Source organism: Dendrobates tinctorius, unplaced genomic scaffold (assembly GCF_039654945.1).
Source record: "Dendrobates tinctorius isolate UK_male_01 unplaced genomic scaffold, ASM3965494v1 ptg000024l, whole genome shotgun sequence".
Taxonomy (NCBI): domain Eukaryota; kingdom Metazoa; phylum Chordata; class Amphibia; order Anura; family Dendrobatidae; genus Dendrobates; species Dendrobates tinctorius.
In genome coordinates this window covers 11,972,951-11,989,174 of record NW_027361692.1, presented here as the reverse complement: position 1 = coordinate 11,989,174, position 16,224 = coordinate 11,972,951, and the positions used below count along the sequence as shown (strand labels likewise).

At 42.3% G+C, this 16,224-nt stretch overlaps 1 protein-coding gene across 4 annotated transcripts in view; it reads left to right on the top strand.

The window, feature by feature from the left end:
- OGFRL1 (opioid growth factor receptor like 1) overlaps positions 1-6,162 on the top strand; it is a 122,814-nt gene extending 116,652 nt beyond the window's left edge. For 2 of the 4 annotated variants that reach the window (XM_073569368.1, XM_073569369.1), the window contains exon 7: positions 3,978-6,162. In XM_073569368.1, the coding sequence (XP_073425469.1) occupies positions 3,978-4,695 (718 nt within the window). In that variant the 3' untranslated portion in view covers positions 4,696-6,162. The remainder of the gene's footprint in view (positions 1-3,977) is intronic. The other 2 variants (XR_012231035.1, XM_073569370.1) reach the window with 2 other exon arrangements.
- The last annotated feature ends 10,062 nt before the right edge of the window (positions 6,163-16,224 follow it).

The window sequence follows — 16,224 nt, the reverse complement described above, 5'->3', positions numbered from 1 at the left end:
TTGGGGTCATTGTCTTGTTGGAAGGTGAACCTTCGGCCAAGTCTGAGGTTCAGAGCACTGTGGAAGAGGCTTTCATCCAGAATATCGCTGAACTTGGCCGCATTCATGTTTCCTTCAGTGGCAACCAGTTATCCTGTCCCTGCAGCTGAAAAAACACCCCTATAGTATTGTGCTGCCATGTTTCAGTGTTGGAATTGTATTGGGCAGGTGATAAGCAGTGCCTGGTTTTCTCCACATATACCGCTTAGAATTATCACCAAGTTCTATCTTCGTCTCATCATACCATAGAATCTTGGGCTCCCAAACTATGAGAAATTTCATGTGTTTTTTAGCAAACGTTATGCGGTCTTTCATATGTCTTGCAGTGAAGAGAGGCTTCCGTCGGGACACTCTGCCATAAAGGCCCAACTGGTGAAGGGATGCAGTGATACTTGACTTTGTGGTACTTTCTCCCATCTCCCTACTGTATCTGTGGAGCTCATCCACAGTGATCTTTGAGTTCTTCTTTACCTCTCTCACCAAGGTTCTTCTCCCATGATTGCTCAGTTTGGCTGGACAGCCAGGTCTAGGAAGACTTCTGTTGATCCCATACTTCTTCCATTTAAGGATTATGGAGGCCACTGTGCTCTTAGGAACCTTGAGTACTGCAGAAATTCTTTTGTAACCTTGGCCAGATCCTTTGACCTCATGATTCTCATTTAGTCCGACATGCACTGTGAGTTGTGAGGTTTTATATAGACAGGTGTGTGCCTTTACAAATCAAGTCCTATCAGTTTAATTAAACACAGCTTGACTGAAGGAGTAGAACCATCTCAAGGAGGATCACAAGGAAATGAACAGCATGTGACTTAAATATGACTGCCTGAGCAAAGGGCCTGAATAACGAATTTTGAATTTACCAAATGGCTGCAATGAAACAGAGTGAAAAATTTAAAGGGGCCTGAATACTTTCCGAAGTTTGTGCTGGAGCATGCTTCGAATCTTACATCACCGCAGTTAATAACCACGATAACACATATCTCCCCTCAAGTACCAGTCTGGCGGCCATCTTACACTGTATAAGGGCTTCATCACTTCCCCTTCACCATAGGACCCATTGAAGCGCATTTAGCATGAAACGGCTGTCGTCCAACACTTTCCACAGAGGACTATCCTGCTTCCATATTTAATGTGAATCAATAAAAAGTATTTTTAAACTGGACGGTGAGAGCCACCCTTATTCCTTTTTCTCACAGACATTGCCTGAATTGTTATTTCTGGGTGGGCACCCAAGATCCCAGAGGTGGTATATCCAGCTTTTCCTGTGAGGACTGACACAGTTGGCAACAGGTATATCAGCGGTGCAGATTATGGTGCTTTTTTCAAGTTGGCTAGAGAGCATCCTGTCCTGTGTGAAATCTTCCAGCATCTAACTAGATTTGTGCTAAAACTGTGTTGCAGTCAGGAGGCCCCATTTGCTAATCAAAATAATTTGGGCAAAAACTGAATTGCAGTGATGAATCAGGAGGCCTCATTTCCCCATCTCACACTTCTGCACAGATTCAAAATGGCTATTAAGATGGTTAGCACTAATGATGCCATCATCAGCATCACTATTCTGGTCATCTACATGCTGGAGCACACTTCGAGTAATCTGCATGAGGAGGTGGTGGTCCCAAAGGAAAAGGTGGAAGCAGAGGAGGATGTGGATCTGATAATATCTCTAAATTCTGGACTGTAATTGCACGGGCGGGTGCCCTGGGAGGGTGGATTACAGCGATCAAGGGGGCCTAAGGTTCCAGACAAACTGTTAGGAACGGAGGAAGCAACCTTAGGGTTCGAAATAGCACTGACTATTGGGTTGCCACTCTGTTAGATCCACGGTACAAGAATAAATTTTGCCAAATGCTTCCCCCCTGGAAAGGTATGCGTGCATGCTAGAGTATCAAAAGATGCTTATAGACAATCTTAAGAGTGGTTTTCCCCTAAGACAGCAGCGAGGCACAGTGTGCATCGCAGTTCTAAACTTCCAACCCTGGGAATATCAGTGCGTCATTGCAAAAAGATTAGAAGCAGCAATGTAAATGGCATAAGCAATTTCACACTTTTTTTTTTTTGACCAGCCCGTGTGAACGACTAGAGCGGATGGTGCAGGAGTATCTTGAGCTCAGTATCAATGCCATTAGGGGGTTTGGACCCTTTTGGTCATCTAAATGCTCACCTGTCAACGCCTTGGAGGTTTGGTCATGCCCGGCAGCCAGCATTCTCTAAGAACGTGTCTTCAGCGCTGCTAATAGTGTCCTGATGGATAAGCACATCCACCTGTCCCCTGAAAGTGTAGGCCTCCTAACTGTCATCAAAATGAACAAGTCATGGATCTTCAATGACTTTTGCACCCTCATCGCAGACTGGGGACTGGGCAGACTAGGCAATGGTGTCGTTTTTAGCATCATGCATTGATGTTGCCGTATTGCAGTCTGTTCCACCATTGTTGTGGCTTCTGTGCCTGCTGTTTCTCCTGTTACAAACCATTTTTTAAAATGTGGAGACTTGATAATGGGTCTCCATCTGGTTGGTTGCCTATAGTGGAAAGTGTGTCAGAGGCCTGTTATACTGTTTCTACTCTGTGGAAATTGATGCCACTTTAGTGGTATGTAACGATAATTTTTTGAAACGTGGAAAATCCAATTTGGGTCTCTTTCATGTATGTTTCCTGTAGAAAAAAGTAGGGCTCCCAGATAGGCAGGTCTACACTTACTTTCACTCGACTACCTGTGTTACTTTTTTTAGATTTTTCTATCAATTGTACTCTATGAAACTGATGTTTGTGCCATCTGAGTGTGGCTGGGGAAATTAAAAATTGGAGCTGTTTATGAGGTATGAGGGCACCCAGCAAAGAATGCTTACACTGCTCCCTTAAATACAAGATCTTCTTTGAAACGTCAATTCAAAGCAGTAAATGTTGACTCAGACCCTGATACCTCATGCTTAACCCATAGTTGACTGTTGGTCAACTGATACCACTTTTCATGGTGTCTCCCCCTAATTTTAACAGTTTGGAAAGCTATTTGTCACCCCTTAATGTGTTGTGTATACGTTTGGTTTGGCCTGCCATTGAATGTAATGGGGTTCGGGTACTTTCGTCGAACTGAACCTTGACAGGTTCGCCCATCTCTACTTTTTCATGTAGTTATTTTCATTGTGCATTTTGTTCTTTGGGTAGTATTCTACACCAACTAGTGTGTTCCATGTGCTTGTTCTTTATCCGTAGGTTCTTAAAGGGAATCTGTCCCCATGAGATTGGTAGACCCTGATTTCAGCAATGTAGCACTTACTTTGCTGGATGATGCAGGTTTGATTAAAAACTGATTTATCTGCTGCAGATCTACCAATTTTCTGAATGCTGGGCTCTGTAAAATCCGCACACATCACTGATTGCCAGCTGTCTGTGTACACTGTGTAAAGGTTGAAAACTGCCTATCATTGGTGAGGACATGGTTACACAGAACCAGGTTTATTGGTCCTCTATTGTTAATATCCTGCTGATAAAACAGTGATTTTATAAAAACTACACTAAGCAACCCAGTAAGTGACGCATCGCTGGAATCAGGGTTTCTGCCTCTGCATTATGCTGCTCTCAGATTAGGTAGAGAAAACCTGGTGATAGATTCTCTTTACTGTGTGTATTGTAAATAAAGACATGCATAAGAGTGGTTCAGAATCTCCATTTATAAAGACCAGTTCTAGTTTACATAAATCGGAAATTGCTTAATGATATTAACATTGTCATAAAGTTAGAAAGTTATATAATATAGGCCATATTTATTTATTGTGAAAGCAAGTTCCAGCGACAGGACCCTGCTTACACTGCAGGTTTTTCCAAATGTACGCATTTACTGTGCTTGACTGATTTCTGAAAATATTCTATCTTAATAATTTTGATACACAGTAAATATTGTTGAGAATATTCTTCAACTGTCATGTTTGTATCATTCTAGGTCTCAGCACAATTACTTGAGAATTACCCGCATTTTAAAAAGTCTTGGGGAACTTGGATATGAGATTTTTAAGTCTCCTTTGGTGAAGGCTTTTCTTGAAGAGTCTATTGTTGAGAACACAATCCCAAACATGAAACAAAGTGCATTAGAGTATTTTGTGTACACCGTCAAAGAGAAAAGGCAAAGGAGGGAACTTTTACGCTTTGCTTCTCTTCATTACCAACCCCCTGGGCACTTTATTTGGGGGCCACAGAAGAAGCCAAAGTCTGGGCAAAACAAAGCTATAAAAAAGACATCTTTAAATCGATCTTTGAAGAAAAATCCACAAAAATCTAAGGATACCAAGACGGGAAATAGCCTAGAAAGACTACAAAGTGTTTCAGTGGAAGACAAAAGGATGGAACGAGAACAAGTTGGTGATGTGAACAGCAAGGTGGAAGGTGTGGATGATGGGAATGAGCAGGGGTTTAAAACTGAATCTGAAAAGGATGATTCCAGCTCAGAACATTCTCCAAAAGCAGTGTTGCATCCAATCGTTGACTATGCCATTAAGTCGCCCACTCGGGAAGAGGAGAATGAACTCTGCAAAGAAGATGATGCAGGCAGTATAATAATAGTTGATACGACTGATGCGGGCAATACAGATTGTTTGTGTAATCTGTCACCTAGTACTTCAACAAATGTTCATCTAACTGAACCCTCAGGTACAAAAAATTAAGTACACCTTGAATGGGAATTCTTGAGTAAATCAATATGAATTTTCATAAATGCAGCACAGGTTCCTGTGTAATCTAAGGTGTAAAGCAATTTAAGGTCTTAGTTCACTAAGAGAAATGTGACTTCAGTCCACAGAATAAGCGGCCTCCCTCCAGAGGCGACTTAACAGGTATGACTAATGTTTAAACCTAGGTCTAAATTTTTTTATTAGTTTCAGTAAAATATCTAATTAGTTTAGTGGTGATTTATCATACTCTATAATGTGTGATCACCGTTAACAAAAGTAAAGCCATACTGAACTGTGTGATGTAGTAAAATTGTTACTGATCAGGCAGTTTGACATTCTGCCATTAGCACATTTTGTGATGGGGTCTATTAGTTTATATGTAAAACGATCATTTTCACATTGTCTTCTGACCCAGCAACACAAAAATAATTAGCAGCTTGAATTACTGGCACTTGCTAATTATCTTTCATTGTCATCAAGTGCCACGTCGGTATGATGACAAGTTATTGCAGGTGCATTTAGGTAGTGATGATCTGTGAATGGTTTGTTTAGGACATTTTGTGTCTTCTGTGGGACTACTCAAGCTCCTAAATATAAAGAACAATGCAATATTTTTATTTTTTTATTTTTTTCAGACTAGAAAACACACTTGGAAAAGACAATGAAAATTTCTAAAACGGTGGTTTAGAGTACAGGATTGTCTGCTTCCACACTTGTCTCATGGATTTTCTTGCTAAAAAGTACCGTTTATGACAAAAATACACAAAATGCATTTTTTACACTCTAAGTCTGTTGTTAACGTGTAATGTCTTTTTGTTATAGGCATTAATACAGGGAGTCATGGTATGTTTCACACTACAACTGTGGTGCATGGTCAGCATATTTGTATGCTGGCAAAATGTGCAGACATTGCCCATAAACATTATTGTCCTTTTGACATATGTTTGGCCCGAATATGTCAAGATCCTGGAGTATTCTATTGTGTGTGTATGTGTTATCTTTCAGTAGAACTACATAAATAGTACAATGTATACAGGTTTTTATAATGATAGACATATGTAATTGTATAAGCATGTGTCTGGCCTTACATTTAGCAGGATCACTTGAAACTGTTCTCTGAAAATGAGCATGGTGTGAGTTTAGCTTATTAAAAACTGACGTTAATGACCGTTCTATACAAAATGTGAAATTACACTCAAAATATAGTGTATTAAAATGTAGTACTGAATCATCCTGTATATTTAGATTCCTTAGCTTAAATGTATATTTCTGTTATCCCACGTTTTATATGCACACTTTGACACTTGCATAGTCAGATAGTAAAATGTTGTTTTCTTCCTAGTAATAACTGTTAAATAACTTCTCATGATTTCCCTATGCAAAAGAATGTAACATTATAGCACAAAAACTTGACTAATACTAGTACAAATGAAAATGTATAAACTTCTTGATATGTGTAAAGTTAGTTTTTTATTTGTTAAAAAGTAAGGTTACAAATTGCTTCTAATCCTGTATAATACACCGTATGGACGAAAGTATAGAGACACATGCATGACATCACATTCTAAACCCATAGCTATTAATACGGAGTTGGTTCCCGTTTTTGCAGCTATTAAAGCTTACATTCTTCTTGGAAAACTTTCTAAACAAAGAGTGTGTCTGGGAATGAATTCCTATTCATCCAGAAGAACATTTATGAAGTCAGACTCTGATGGTGAACGAGAGCCTGGCTCACAATCTCCGTTCCAATTCATCCCAAAGATCTTTAATGGGGTTGAAGACAGGGCACAATGTTGGCCGGTCAAGATCTACCACACCACACTCGCGGAACCATGTTTTTATGAACCTTATTTTGGGCACAGGGTGGAACGGGAAAGGATATTTCCACAATGTTGGAAGCATACAGTTGTCCAAAAACAATCCCATAGCATTATCCCTCCTCCTCCAAACTGTACAATTTATACAGCGCAGTTAAGTAGGTTATGGTTTCCTGTCATTCTCCAAACCCACACTTGCCCAACAAACTGCTTGTGAAGTGTGATTAAAGGGAATCTGTCACCCATTTTTTGTGATATGATGTAAAGATATCATTCAATTTAGTGTCACATAAGCATTATAGCAGTACTTTTGATACCCCCTGACTCCCTACCTTTGATGCATAAATACTGTTCTTAGCTCTCCTGAGGTGTATGTAAATCACCGCTGTCCAGTCCGATGGACGGGGCTTATTCTCTTTCTCTCCCCCTCCCCTCCTCGGCTTGCTGTACGTATTGTGATCAGTGAATATCACAGATCCCGTAGAGGTGCTGTGCGTGTACATTGTAATGTCCTCCCGCGCGTGCGCAGTAGTCTTTGCCTAACTGTGGGCAAAGCATACAATTATTATTGCGCATGCGCCGGCATGCGCCATTATGTTCTTTGGCCCGAAAGTATTACGATACTTCCGGGCCATAGAACGCCATGGCGTATGCACAGTAATGATTTTATGCTTTGCCCATAGTTGGGCAAAGCTTACTGTGCAATGCGCGAGAGGACATTTCAATGCGCACACGCGGCACCTCTACGGAATCTGTGATATTCACAGATCACAATACGTACAGCAAGCCGAGGATGGGGGGAGACGGAGAATAAGCCCCGCCCATCGGACCGGACCGCGGTGATTTACATACACCGCAGGAGAGATAAGAACGGTATTTATGCATCAAAGGTGGGGAGTCAGGGGGTACTAAAAGTACTGCTATAATGCTTATGTGACACTAAATTGAATGATATCTTTACATCATATCACAAAAAATGGGTGACCGATTCCCTTTAATCACTCCAAAGTACACATTTTTCCCTACTTCAAAGTGCAGTGTGAGTATACTTTAAAACCACTCCATCCAATGCTTGGCATTGTGTTTGGTGATGGAACGCTTGCAAGGTCCTACTCAACCAGGGAAACCCAAGCTGTAAAGCTTCTGACACAGTTTTTGTTGTTAATGCCAGAGGAGGTTTGGTACTAGTTATGGCGTTTGCAGAGCATTGGTGACTTTTCTGCAATATGGGCCCATCTATCAAAGCTTCTACATTACAATTCTGACGTAAAAGCTTTGAAAAAGTCTCCAAATTTAGTTGCAACTCAAAGTTGTGCCGAAAAGGGGAGAGCTAGGGCAAGACACCACAGCTCTTCTAACATAATGATGAGCGGTGGCATTTTCTTTGCAGAAATCTCACTCCAATACCTGACTAGTTCGAGATTTTTGGCATCGTGCACGGAGGCACACGCCACTCTTCAGACAATCCAAATTCACCCTTCATGAAACGGAAGCATTTGACTCCAGCACACCACCTTATCAAGACTGGCGTGCACTATGCCTATCTTGATGAATCTGGCCGCCTCAGCATTCAGTGACCTTGTTCAGTAACATCCTCTTGGTGGTGTCCAATTCTAGGCTGGGTTGCTGCGGTTCCTAGATGCTTCCACTTTTGAATAATAAAATTCACAGTGGATCGTGGAATATTTAGGAATTAAGACATTTCACAAACTGATTTATAATGGTGGCATCTTATCACAGTACTGCACTCAAGTTTGGTAAGCTTTTTAGAATGATCCATTCTTTCACAAATGATTTATAAAGGTTGCATGTCTGGGTGCTTAATTTTATATACCCGAGACTGAAGGAAAAAATCTAAATTGAATGATAAAGAGGTGTGCCGTAATACTTTTGTCCATATAGAGCATTTGTTTTGTATGTAATAATTTAGATTGTTAAAGCATATTTTGCATAATATGAAAATTGTTTCACGCCATGTCTATGTGCAGGTTTTATCATGAGTAGAAATCTATGACGTAATCTGTTTATATTAGCTGATGATTGACAAATGTCTAATTAATTTGCTGTTAATTATGAGACTTGTAATCTGTAATCCAAAATCAAGAATGATTTTGTAATATTTTTATTTTTACAATATTTAGTATTTTTTTGTATTTTTACAGTATAGTATAAAAATCACAACATATAACATGTATTTCGCTACAGCTATTGAATATATATACAAGTTCTAATGAAACGTCTGTGCCTGTTGAGACCAACATTTTAGTCGCTAATGAAAAACACATGCCCAAGTATTGTCACTAATACATATGCTTAATTATACCCACGATTTATAAGTCAGATACGATATTCACAAGATGCATTGTCCATACTATACATTAAAAATCCATTATACTTTGCCATTTGTTTGCTAGTGCCTATAAAATAGGATTTTTCAAGCATTAAAGTTGTAAAATGATAAGATGTGGAATTCTAAAGTTTATATAGAAATGTAGCACAGGTATGTATCAGGGTACAGTTTATAGCTTTGAGTGCACATAATTTCTAAATCTATTTTTGTAGTGTTGAATAAATCTGCTTATAACCGTAAAAGAGCAATCTTTCAAGAAGTAATATTTAATTAATCTTTTTATAAATTACAGCCCCCTTTATAGTTTAAGTTGAACACATGGGGTTTGTTGTTCCCATTATTAAACATTGGGTCCCTTATATTGTTATTGCATATGCAGTAAGTGGCAGGGCTGCCCAAAATTTGGACACAACCTAACAACCCATTGAACAGATGTCATGGATGACCACATGAAACCAAAGTTCCCATTCTGTTTTTTTTAAGTCAATTAAAGTTTGGCAAAGGAAGTGAATACAGTGTCTACCCAAAATTTGCACACTCCCCAATCCCCCAAGGAAGAAATGTTGAGGATGGTCTCCGAAAAATGTTTTACCACTTTAAAGGAGCAGGTCTCCTATACTTGTAATGCCTATACACTAAGTGTATGGGCTGACAATCATTTCCCCCTGGGGGGTACACATCAACCTACTGTGTAAATTTTTTTTTACGGCCATCATAAACACCCTTGCACAAAACTATAGTGGCTGTTGCATCACGGACCACGATTACCCTGGTGATCTAGGTGATCTAGTGGTGGTGTCGGAAGAGACGTGGAGGATGGCCTACAAAAACTTTTCACAGTTTACAGGATCAGGTCTCCTATACTTGTAATGCCCATACACTAAGTTTTAGGCTGAAAAACATTTTCCCCTGGGGGGACACGTCAACATAGAGTGTAAACATTTTTGGACCGGGCATCATAAACACCCTTGAAAAAAACTACTTGACTGTTGCATCATGGAACACGTTCACGCTGGTGATCTAGTCGTGTCGGAAGAGACGTGGAGGATGGCCTCTGAAAAATGTTTTCCCAATTTAAAGGAACTGGTCTCCTATACTTGTAATGCCCATTCACTAAGTGTATAGGCTGAAAAACATTTTCCCCTGGAGAAGGGGAGGCACCTCAACATAGTGTGTAAACATTTTTGGAATGGGCATCATAAACACCCTTGCAAAAATTTCTAGTGACTTGCATCACGGACCACGGTCACCATGGTGATCTAGTGGTGGTGGATGATGAGCATGAGGAGAAGGAGGAGGATAACAGCAAATAGCCAAAATCAGGAAGCATATACACATGTGTGGGTGTGAAGAGGTGCATGGGAATATACAGTTGTGACCAAAAGTATTGACACCCCTGCAATTCTGTCAGATAATACTCAGTTTCTTCCTGAAAATGATTGCAAACACAAATTCTTTGTTTTAATTTGTCTTAAATTAAAAAAAAACACAAAAGAGAATGAAGCAAAAAGCAAAACATTGATCATTTCACACAAAACTCAAAAATGGGCCAGACAAAAGTATTGGCACCCTCAGCCTAATACTTTGTTGCACAACCTTTAGCCAAAATAACTGCGACCAATCGCTTCCGGTAACCATCAATGAGTTTCTTACAATGCTCTGCTGGAATTTTAGACCATTCTTCTTTGGCAAACTGCTCCAGGTCTCTGATATTTGAAGGGTGCCTTCTCCAAACTGCCATTTTTAGATCTCTCCACAGGTGTTCTATGGGATTCAGGTCTGGACTCATTGCTGGCCACCTTAGAAGTCTCCAGTGCTTTCTCTCAAACCATTTTCTAGTGCTTTTTGAAGTGTGTTTTGGGTCATTGTCCTGCTGGAAGACCCATGACCTCTGAGGGAGACCCAGCTTTCTCACACTGGGCCCTACATTATGCTGCAGAATTAGTTGGTAGTCTTCAGACTTCATAATGTCATGCACACGGTCAAGCAGTCCAGTGCCAGAGGCAGCAAAGGAACCCCAAAACATCAAGGAACCTCCGCCATGTTTGACTGTAGGGACCGTGTTCTTTTCTTTGAATGCCTCTTTTTTTTTTCTCCTGTAAACTCTATGTTGATGCCTTAAAAAGCTCTACTTTTGACTCATCTGACCAGAGAACATTCTTCCAAAACGTTTTAGGCTTTTTCAGGTAAGTTTTGGCAAACTCCAGCCTGGCTTTTTTATGTTTCGGGGTAAGAAGTGGGGTCTTCCTGGGTCTCCTACCATACAGTCCCTTTTCATTCAGACGCCGACAGATAGTACTGGTTGACACTGTTGCACCCTCGGACTGCAGGGCAGCTTAAACTTGTTTGGATGTTAGTCGAGGTTCTTTATCCAACATCTGCAAAATATTGCGTTTAAATCTTTTGTCAATTTTTCTTTTCCGTCCACATCTAGGGAGGTTAGCCACAGTGCCATGGGCTTTAAACTTCTTGATGACACTGCGCACGGTAGACACAGGAACATTCAGGTCTTTGGAGATGGACTTGCAGCCTTGAGATTGCTCATGCTTCCTCACAATTTGTTTTCTCAAGTCCTCAGACAGTTCTTTGGTCTTCTTTCTTTTCTCCATGCTCAATGTGGTACACGCAAGGACACAGGACAGAGGTTGAGTCAACTTTAATCCATGTCAACTGGCTGCAAGTGTGATTTAGTTATTGCCAACACCTGTTAGGTGCCACAGGTAAGTTACAGGTGCTGTTAATTACACAAAATAGAGAAGCATCACATGATTATTCGAACAGTGCCAATACTTTTGTCCACCCTCTTTTTTTATGTTTGGTGTGGAATTATATCCAATTTAGCTTTAGGGCAATTCTTTTTGTTTTTTCATTCAAGACAAATTAAATGAAGATAATAATACCAAAGAATTTGTGTTTACAATCATTTTCAGGAAGAAACTGAGTATTATCTGACAGAATTGCAGGGGTGTCAGTACTTTTGGCCACAACTGTACCACCCAAAAAAAGACACCGGATTTGAGGTTGGGTTTCACTGTTATTATGCGGTGGTGTACAGAAGTCTGGCCCAGACAGAGTCAGCCTGTCAGCATTTTCAGTTGACAGGCGGATGCGCTTATCAGTTATAATTCTACCAGCAGCACTAAAGACGCGCTCTGACAAAACGCTAGCGGCAGGACAGGACCTCTAAGGTGTAGAGAGACAGTTCATGCCACGTATCCAGCTTTGAGACCCAATAATTAAAAGGCACAGAGGAATCTTGGAGGACGTTGGTACGGTCAGCAAGGTACTCCCTCACCATCTTCCAAAACTTTGCACTCCTTGTGAGATTACACCGTGCCTCACGGCCACTGCGATGGGAGGGTCTGAGAAAACTCCCAGAACGTTGCCAGTGTTCCCCTGCCTCTGCTGGACTGGAGTTCTCTCTCGTCTGTACTCCTTGGTTGTCCAACGAACAATGACCACTGCCGCCAGCGTTTTCAGATGGGAATTTTATAATAAATTCTGCAACAAGGGCCTTCTAATACTACAACATTTTAGTACATCAGTCTGCATCTGGAAGAAGATATTGAAAGCTCTCCTTGTAGCATGGGTCTAGAAGTGTCACCAACCAGTAATGACTGTCAGCCAAAATTTTGACAATATGAGGGTCCCAGGAAAGGCAGCGCAACGTAAAGTCAGCCATTCGTGGCAGACTACTAACAGGCAAGACTTCCTTGTCCTCTCCAAGAGTATGACTGACCATGCTCCCCTCCTCCCTGTCCTTTGGCCATCCACGCTGAACAGACGGTAAGACAGTTGTGCTTGTAATGCTGTCTATAGCTCATGAAAGTAGCTCCTGTTCCTCCTCTTCCTCATTGTCAACCAATCCACATTGGGAAGGCCTGAGGCTGGGCTGTGTGTAATCACACTGTATGGTTCCTTGCCCCATGTCCTTGTGCTCAGCCTGCAATGCCACCTCTTTGATTGTGAGTAGAGAGCATTTCGGAAGATAGAGAAGCGGGATGGTGACGCTAGTTATGGCGTCATCGCCGCTCACCATCTTGGTGGACTCCTCAAAGTTTTGTAGGATGGTACATATGTCTGACATCCATGTCGACTCCTGAGGTCTTATGTGTGGAGACAGAACTGAATACCGACGGCCTTGCTGATGCTGGTAGTCAAGAACTGCCCTCTTCTGCTCACAAATCCTTTCCAACATGTGCCATGTTCAGTTCCAAAGCGTTGGGACATCACACACCAGTGGGTGAGCCGGAATCTGCAAACGCTGCTGAAGCATGGCAAGGAGGGCCGAAGCTGGAGCTGACTTTCTAAAATGGGCACACAGAAGGCGTACTTTGACAAGCAGATCCGGCAGCTCCGGGTAGCTTTTGAAAAACTTAAACACCGAGGTTAAGCACATGGGCCAGGCATGGTACGTGTGATCTCACCTCCCCTCAGAGCCGCCACCATATTCCAGTCATTGTCACACACAACCATGGGCAGCACGGTGGCTCAGTGGATAGCACTGCAGCCTTGCAGCGCTGGGGTCCTGAGTTCAAATCCCACCAAGGACAACATCTGCAAGGAGTTTGTATGTTCTCCCTGGGTTTGCGTGGGTTTCCTCCGTGTACTCCGGTTTCCTCCCACATTCCAAAGACATACTGATAGGGAATTTAGATTGTGAGCTCCATCGGGGACAGTGATGATAATGTGTGCAAAACTGTAAAGCGCTGCGGAATATGTTAGCGCTATATAAAAATAAAGATTATTATTATGTCTGGCTGTAGATTCAGTGGTGTCAGCCACACATCTACCTGCTCTTTCAGAGCTGTCCACACAACTCTTCAGCATTGTGTGGTTTGTCATCTAAGCATATTAGCTTCAGTACAGCCTGTTGATGCTTGGCTGAGGCAGTGCTGCAGTGCTTCCAGCTTGTGCCTGATGTGATCATTTTGGAGATGGAGGCTGAAGAGGAGGATGAGGTTGTGGGGGCAACCCTGATTGACATATGGCCCGCAAACCTCGACGTCGGGAGGACATGTTCCTTCCCAAGGTTCCTCTGGGTCCCGCCTTCCACTATGTTAACCTAGTATCCTGTCAACGAGATTTAGCATCCCTGCCCTCAAGCACTTGTCCACGTGTCCGTGGTTAGGTGGCTTTCCCAGTAACAGCATTGTTCAGGGCTTGGGTAATGTTGTGGGACACATGCTTGTGTAATTCTGGGACGGCACACCAGGAGAAATAGTGAAGGCTAAGTACCTTGGGATAGCCACCTCCATCAGGATGCGGAAAGCTGTATCCCCAAGCCTAAAAGGCAACATTTCGACGCGCAAGCAGACGAAAAATGTGTGAATTTAGTACTGTGGCGCGTTGGCCGCATATTTACGCTTGCGTTCTAATGACTGGGGTATGGACAACTGAAGGCTGCGCTGGGACAAGGACATGGACGTGCTTGTTGATGGTGGTAGTTGAGTCTGGGCAATGACAGGTGCAGGTCAGGAGGCATATTCGCATGCAACGTGATCAGGGGATTGGCTTGCATGCACAACAGTGGGAGAAGCAGTGTTTTCACCCTCAGACACTGTTCCTGGAACCTGGTGTTCGGCTTCCAAAGTCGGGTGCTTTGCTGCCATGTGCCTGATCATGCTGGTGGTGGTCAGGCTGTTAGTTTTGCTACCCCTGCTATGCGGGCATGGCAGGTGGTGCAAATGGCCTGTTTGGAGTTATCTGTAGAGTCTTTAAAAAACAACCATACTCGGGAAGAACTAACAGTTGTACTGCCAACTTCCGTTGTGTTGGTGTTACGAGGAACGGTTGCCCGCCTTCTGTCTGTGGACACCACACTGCTTCGTCCTGCCTGTTGGGATGCTACGCCTCCCTTCCCTTGTATGCTGCTGTCCTTGCTCTGCATGTCCTCCTGCCCAGTTGAGTCAGTTACTATATCATCCACCACCTTTGCTTCCACTTCCGCACCCTGGTCATCCTCCTGACTTTCTGGCAATTGTGTCTCATCATCGTCCACCTGTTGTGACACATTCCCACCGTTGCCTTCATGTGAATGTGGCTGCTCAAATATTTTGTCATCGCTACATGCAATCTCATCTTGCCCCGCTTCAAGTGGATTGGACGAGAGACCCAAATCTATAAATGGAAAAGTGAACAGCTCTTTGGAATGTCCAAGTGTGGGATAGGTTGTCTGGGGGCACTCGGCATGGTGGGAGGAAGGAGGATCATGGTGAGGAATAGGCGGTCCAAACTCACGGCTACTCAGACTTAACCGTGTGGAAGAAAGGGTGCTGGTGAAGGTGGAAAAGTGACTGAAAGCATTATCCGCTATCCAACCAACAACCTTTTGACACTGCTAATTTCAATATTGCTATTCTGCGGTCCCCTATGAATTCGGACAGGAAGTTCATGCGAGAAGATGTCTGTGTTTGTTGTGGCACAATTTCAGCTTGCCCACCACCTCGGCCTCTGCATGCACCATCACCATCACGTCCACTTCCCTGTCCCTTGCCACGTGCCTTGCCCATTTTAAATGGACTACAATATTTTCCACGTTCACTATAAATGGCTGAATTGGGAGAGAACTTCTATGTGATCAGTGTGCGGGAAAACCACACTTTTAAAATATCTGGAATTTAGGTAAAAAATTATTTTTTTATCAAACTGGTATCAATAACTAGGGTAAGACACAGCAAATGCAGTGGAATGGAGGCCTGAAATGTCACAATTTGTAGCCCACAGATAGATCAGGCGTCTGACGGAGATACCACACGGTTCAATATGTGGCCTGTATTTTTTTATTTTTTACCCTAAAAATAGTGTATAGAATTAGGGGTAACAGACAGCAAATACAGTGGATTGTGGGCCTGAAATGCAACAATTTATAGCCCACAGATAGATCAGGCATCTGATGGAGATACCATACTATTCAATATGTGGCCTGTATTTTTTTATTTTTACCCCAAAATAGTCTATAGAACTAGGGTAAGACACAGCAAAAAAAGGGGAATGTAGGCCTGAAATGCAACAATTTGTAGCCCACAGATAGATGAGGCGTCTGACGGAGATAGCCCACTTTCAAATATCGGCCCTGCATTTTTTTTTTTTTTTTGACAGTGCATGTCTTGCACTGATGTGTATATAGCCACATACACTCCCTGCCTACCTAGCACTGCAATCAATATACCCTGTAATTAGTCCTTAGAAGGACTGTTGGTTTAGCTGGATATGTGAACTCTATGATGGTATACCCACACTGACTTATAAACCCCCAAATCTGACCCTATCTCAGCAGCAGCTCTCCCTACACTGTCTGATTCTGGGCGTGACTGTGATGAGCTGGTTGGCGGCAGGTCTCTTAGACTTGATGAT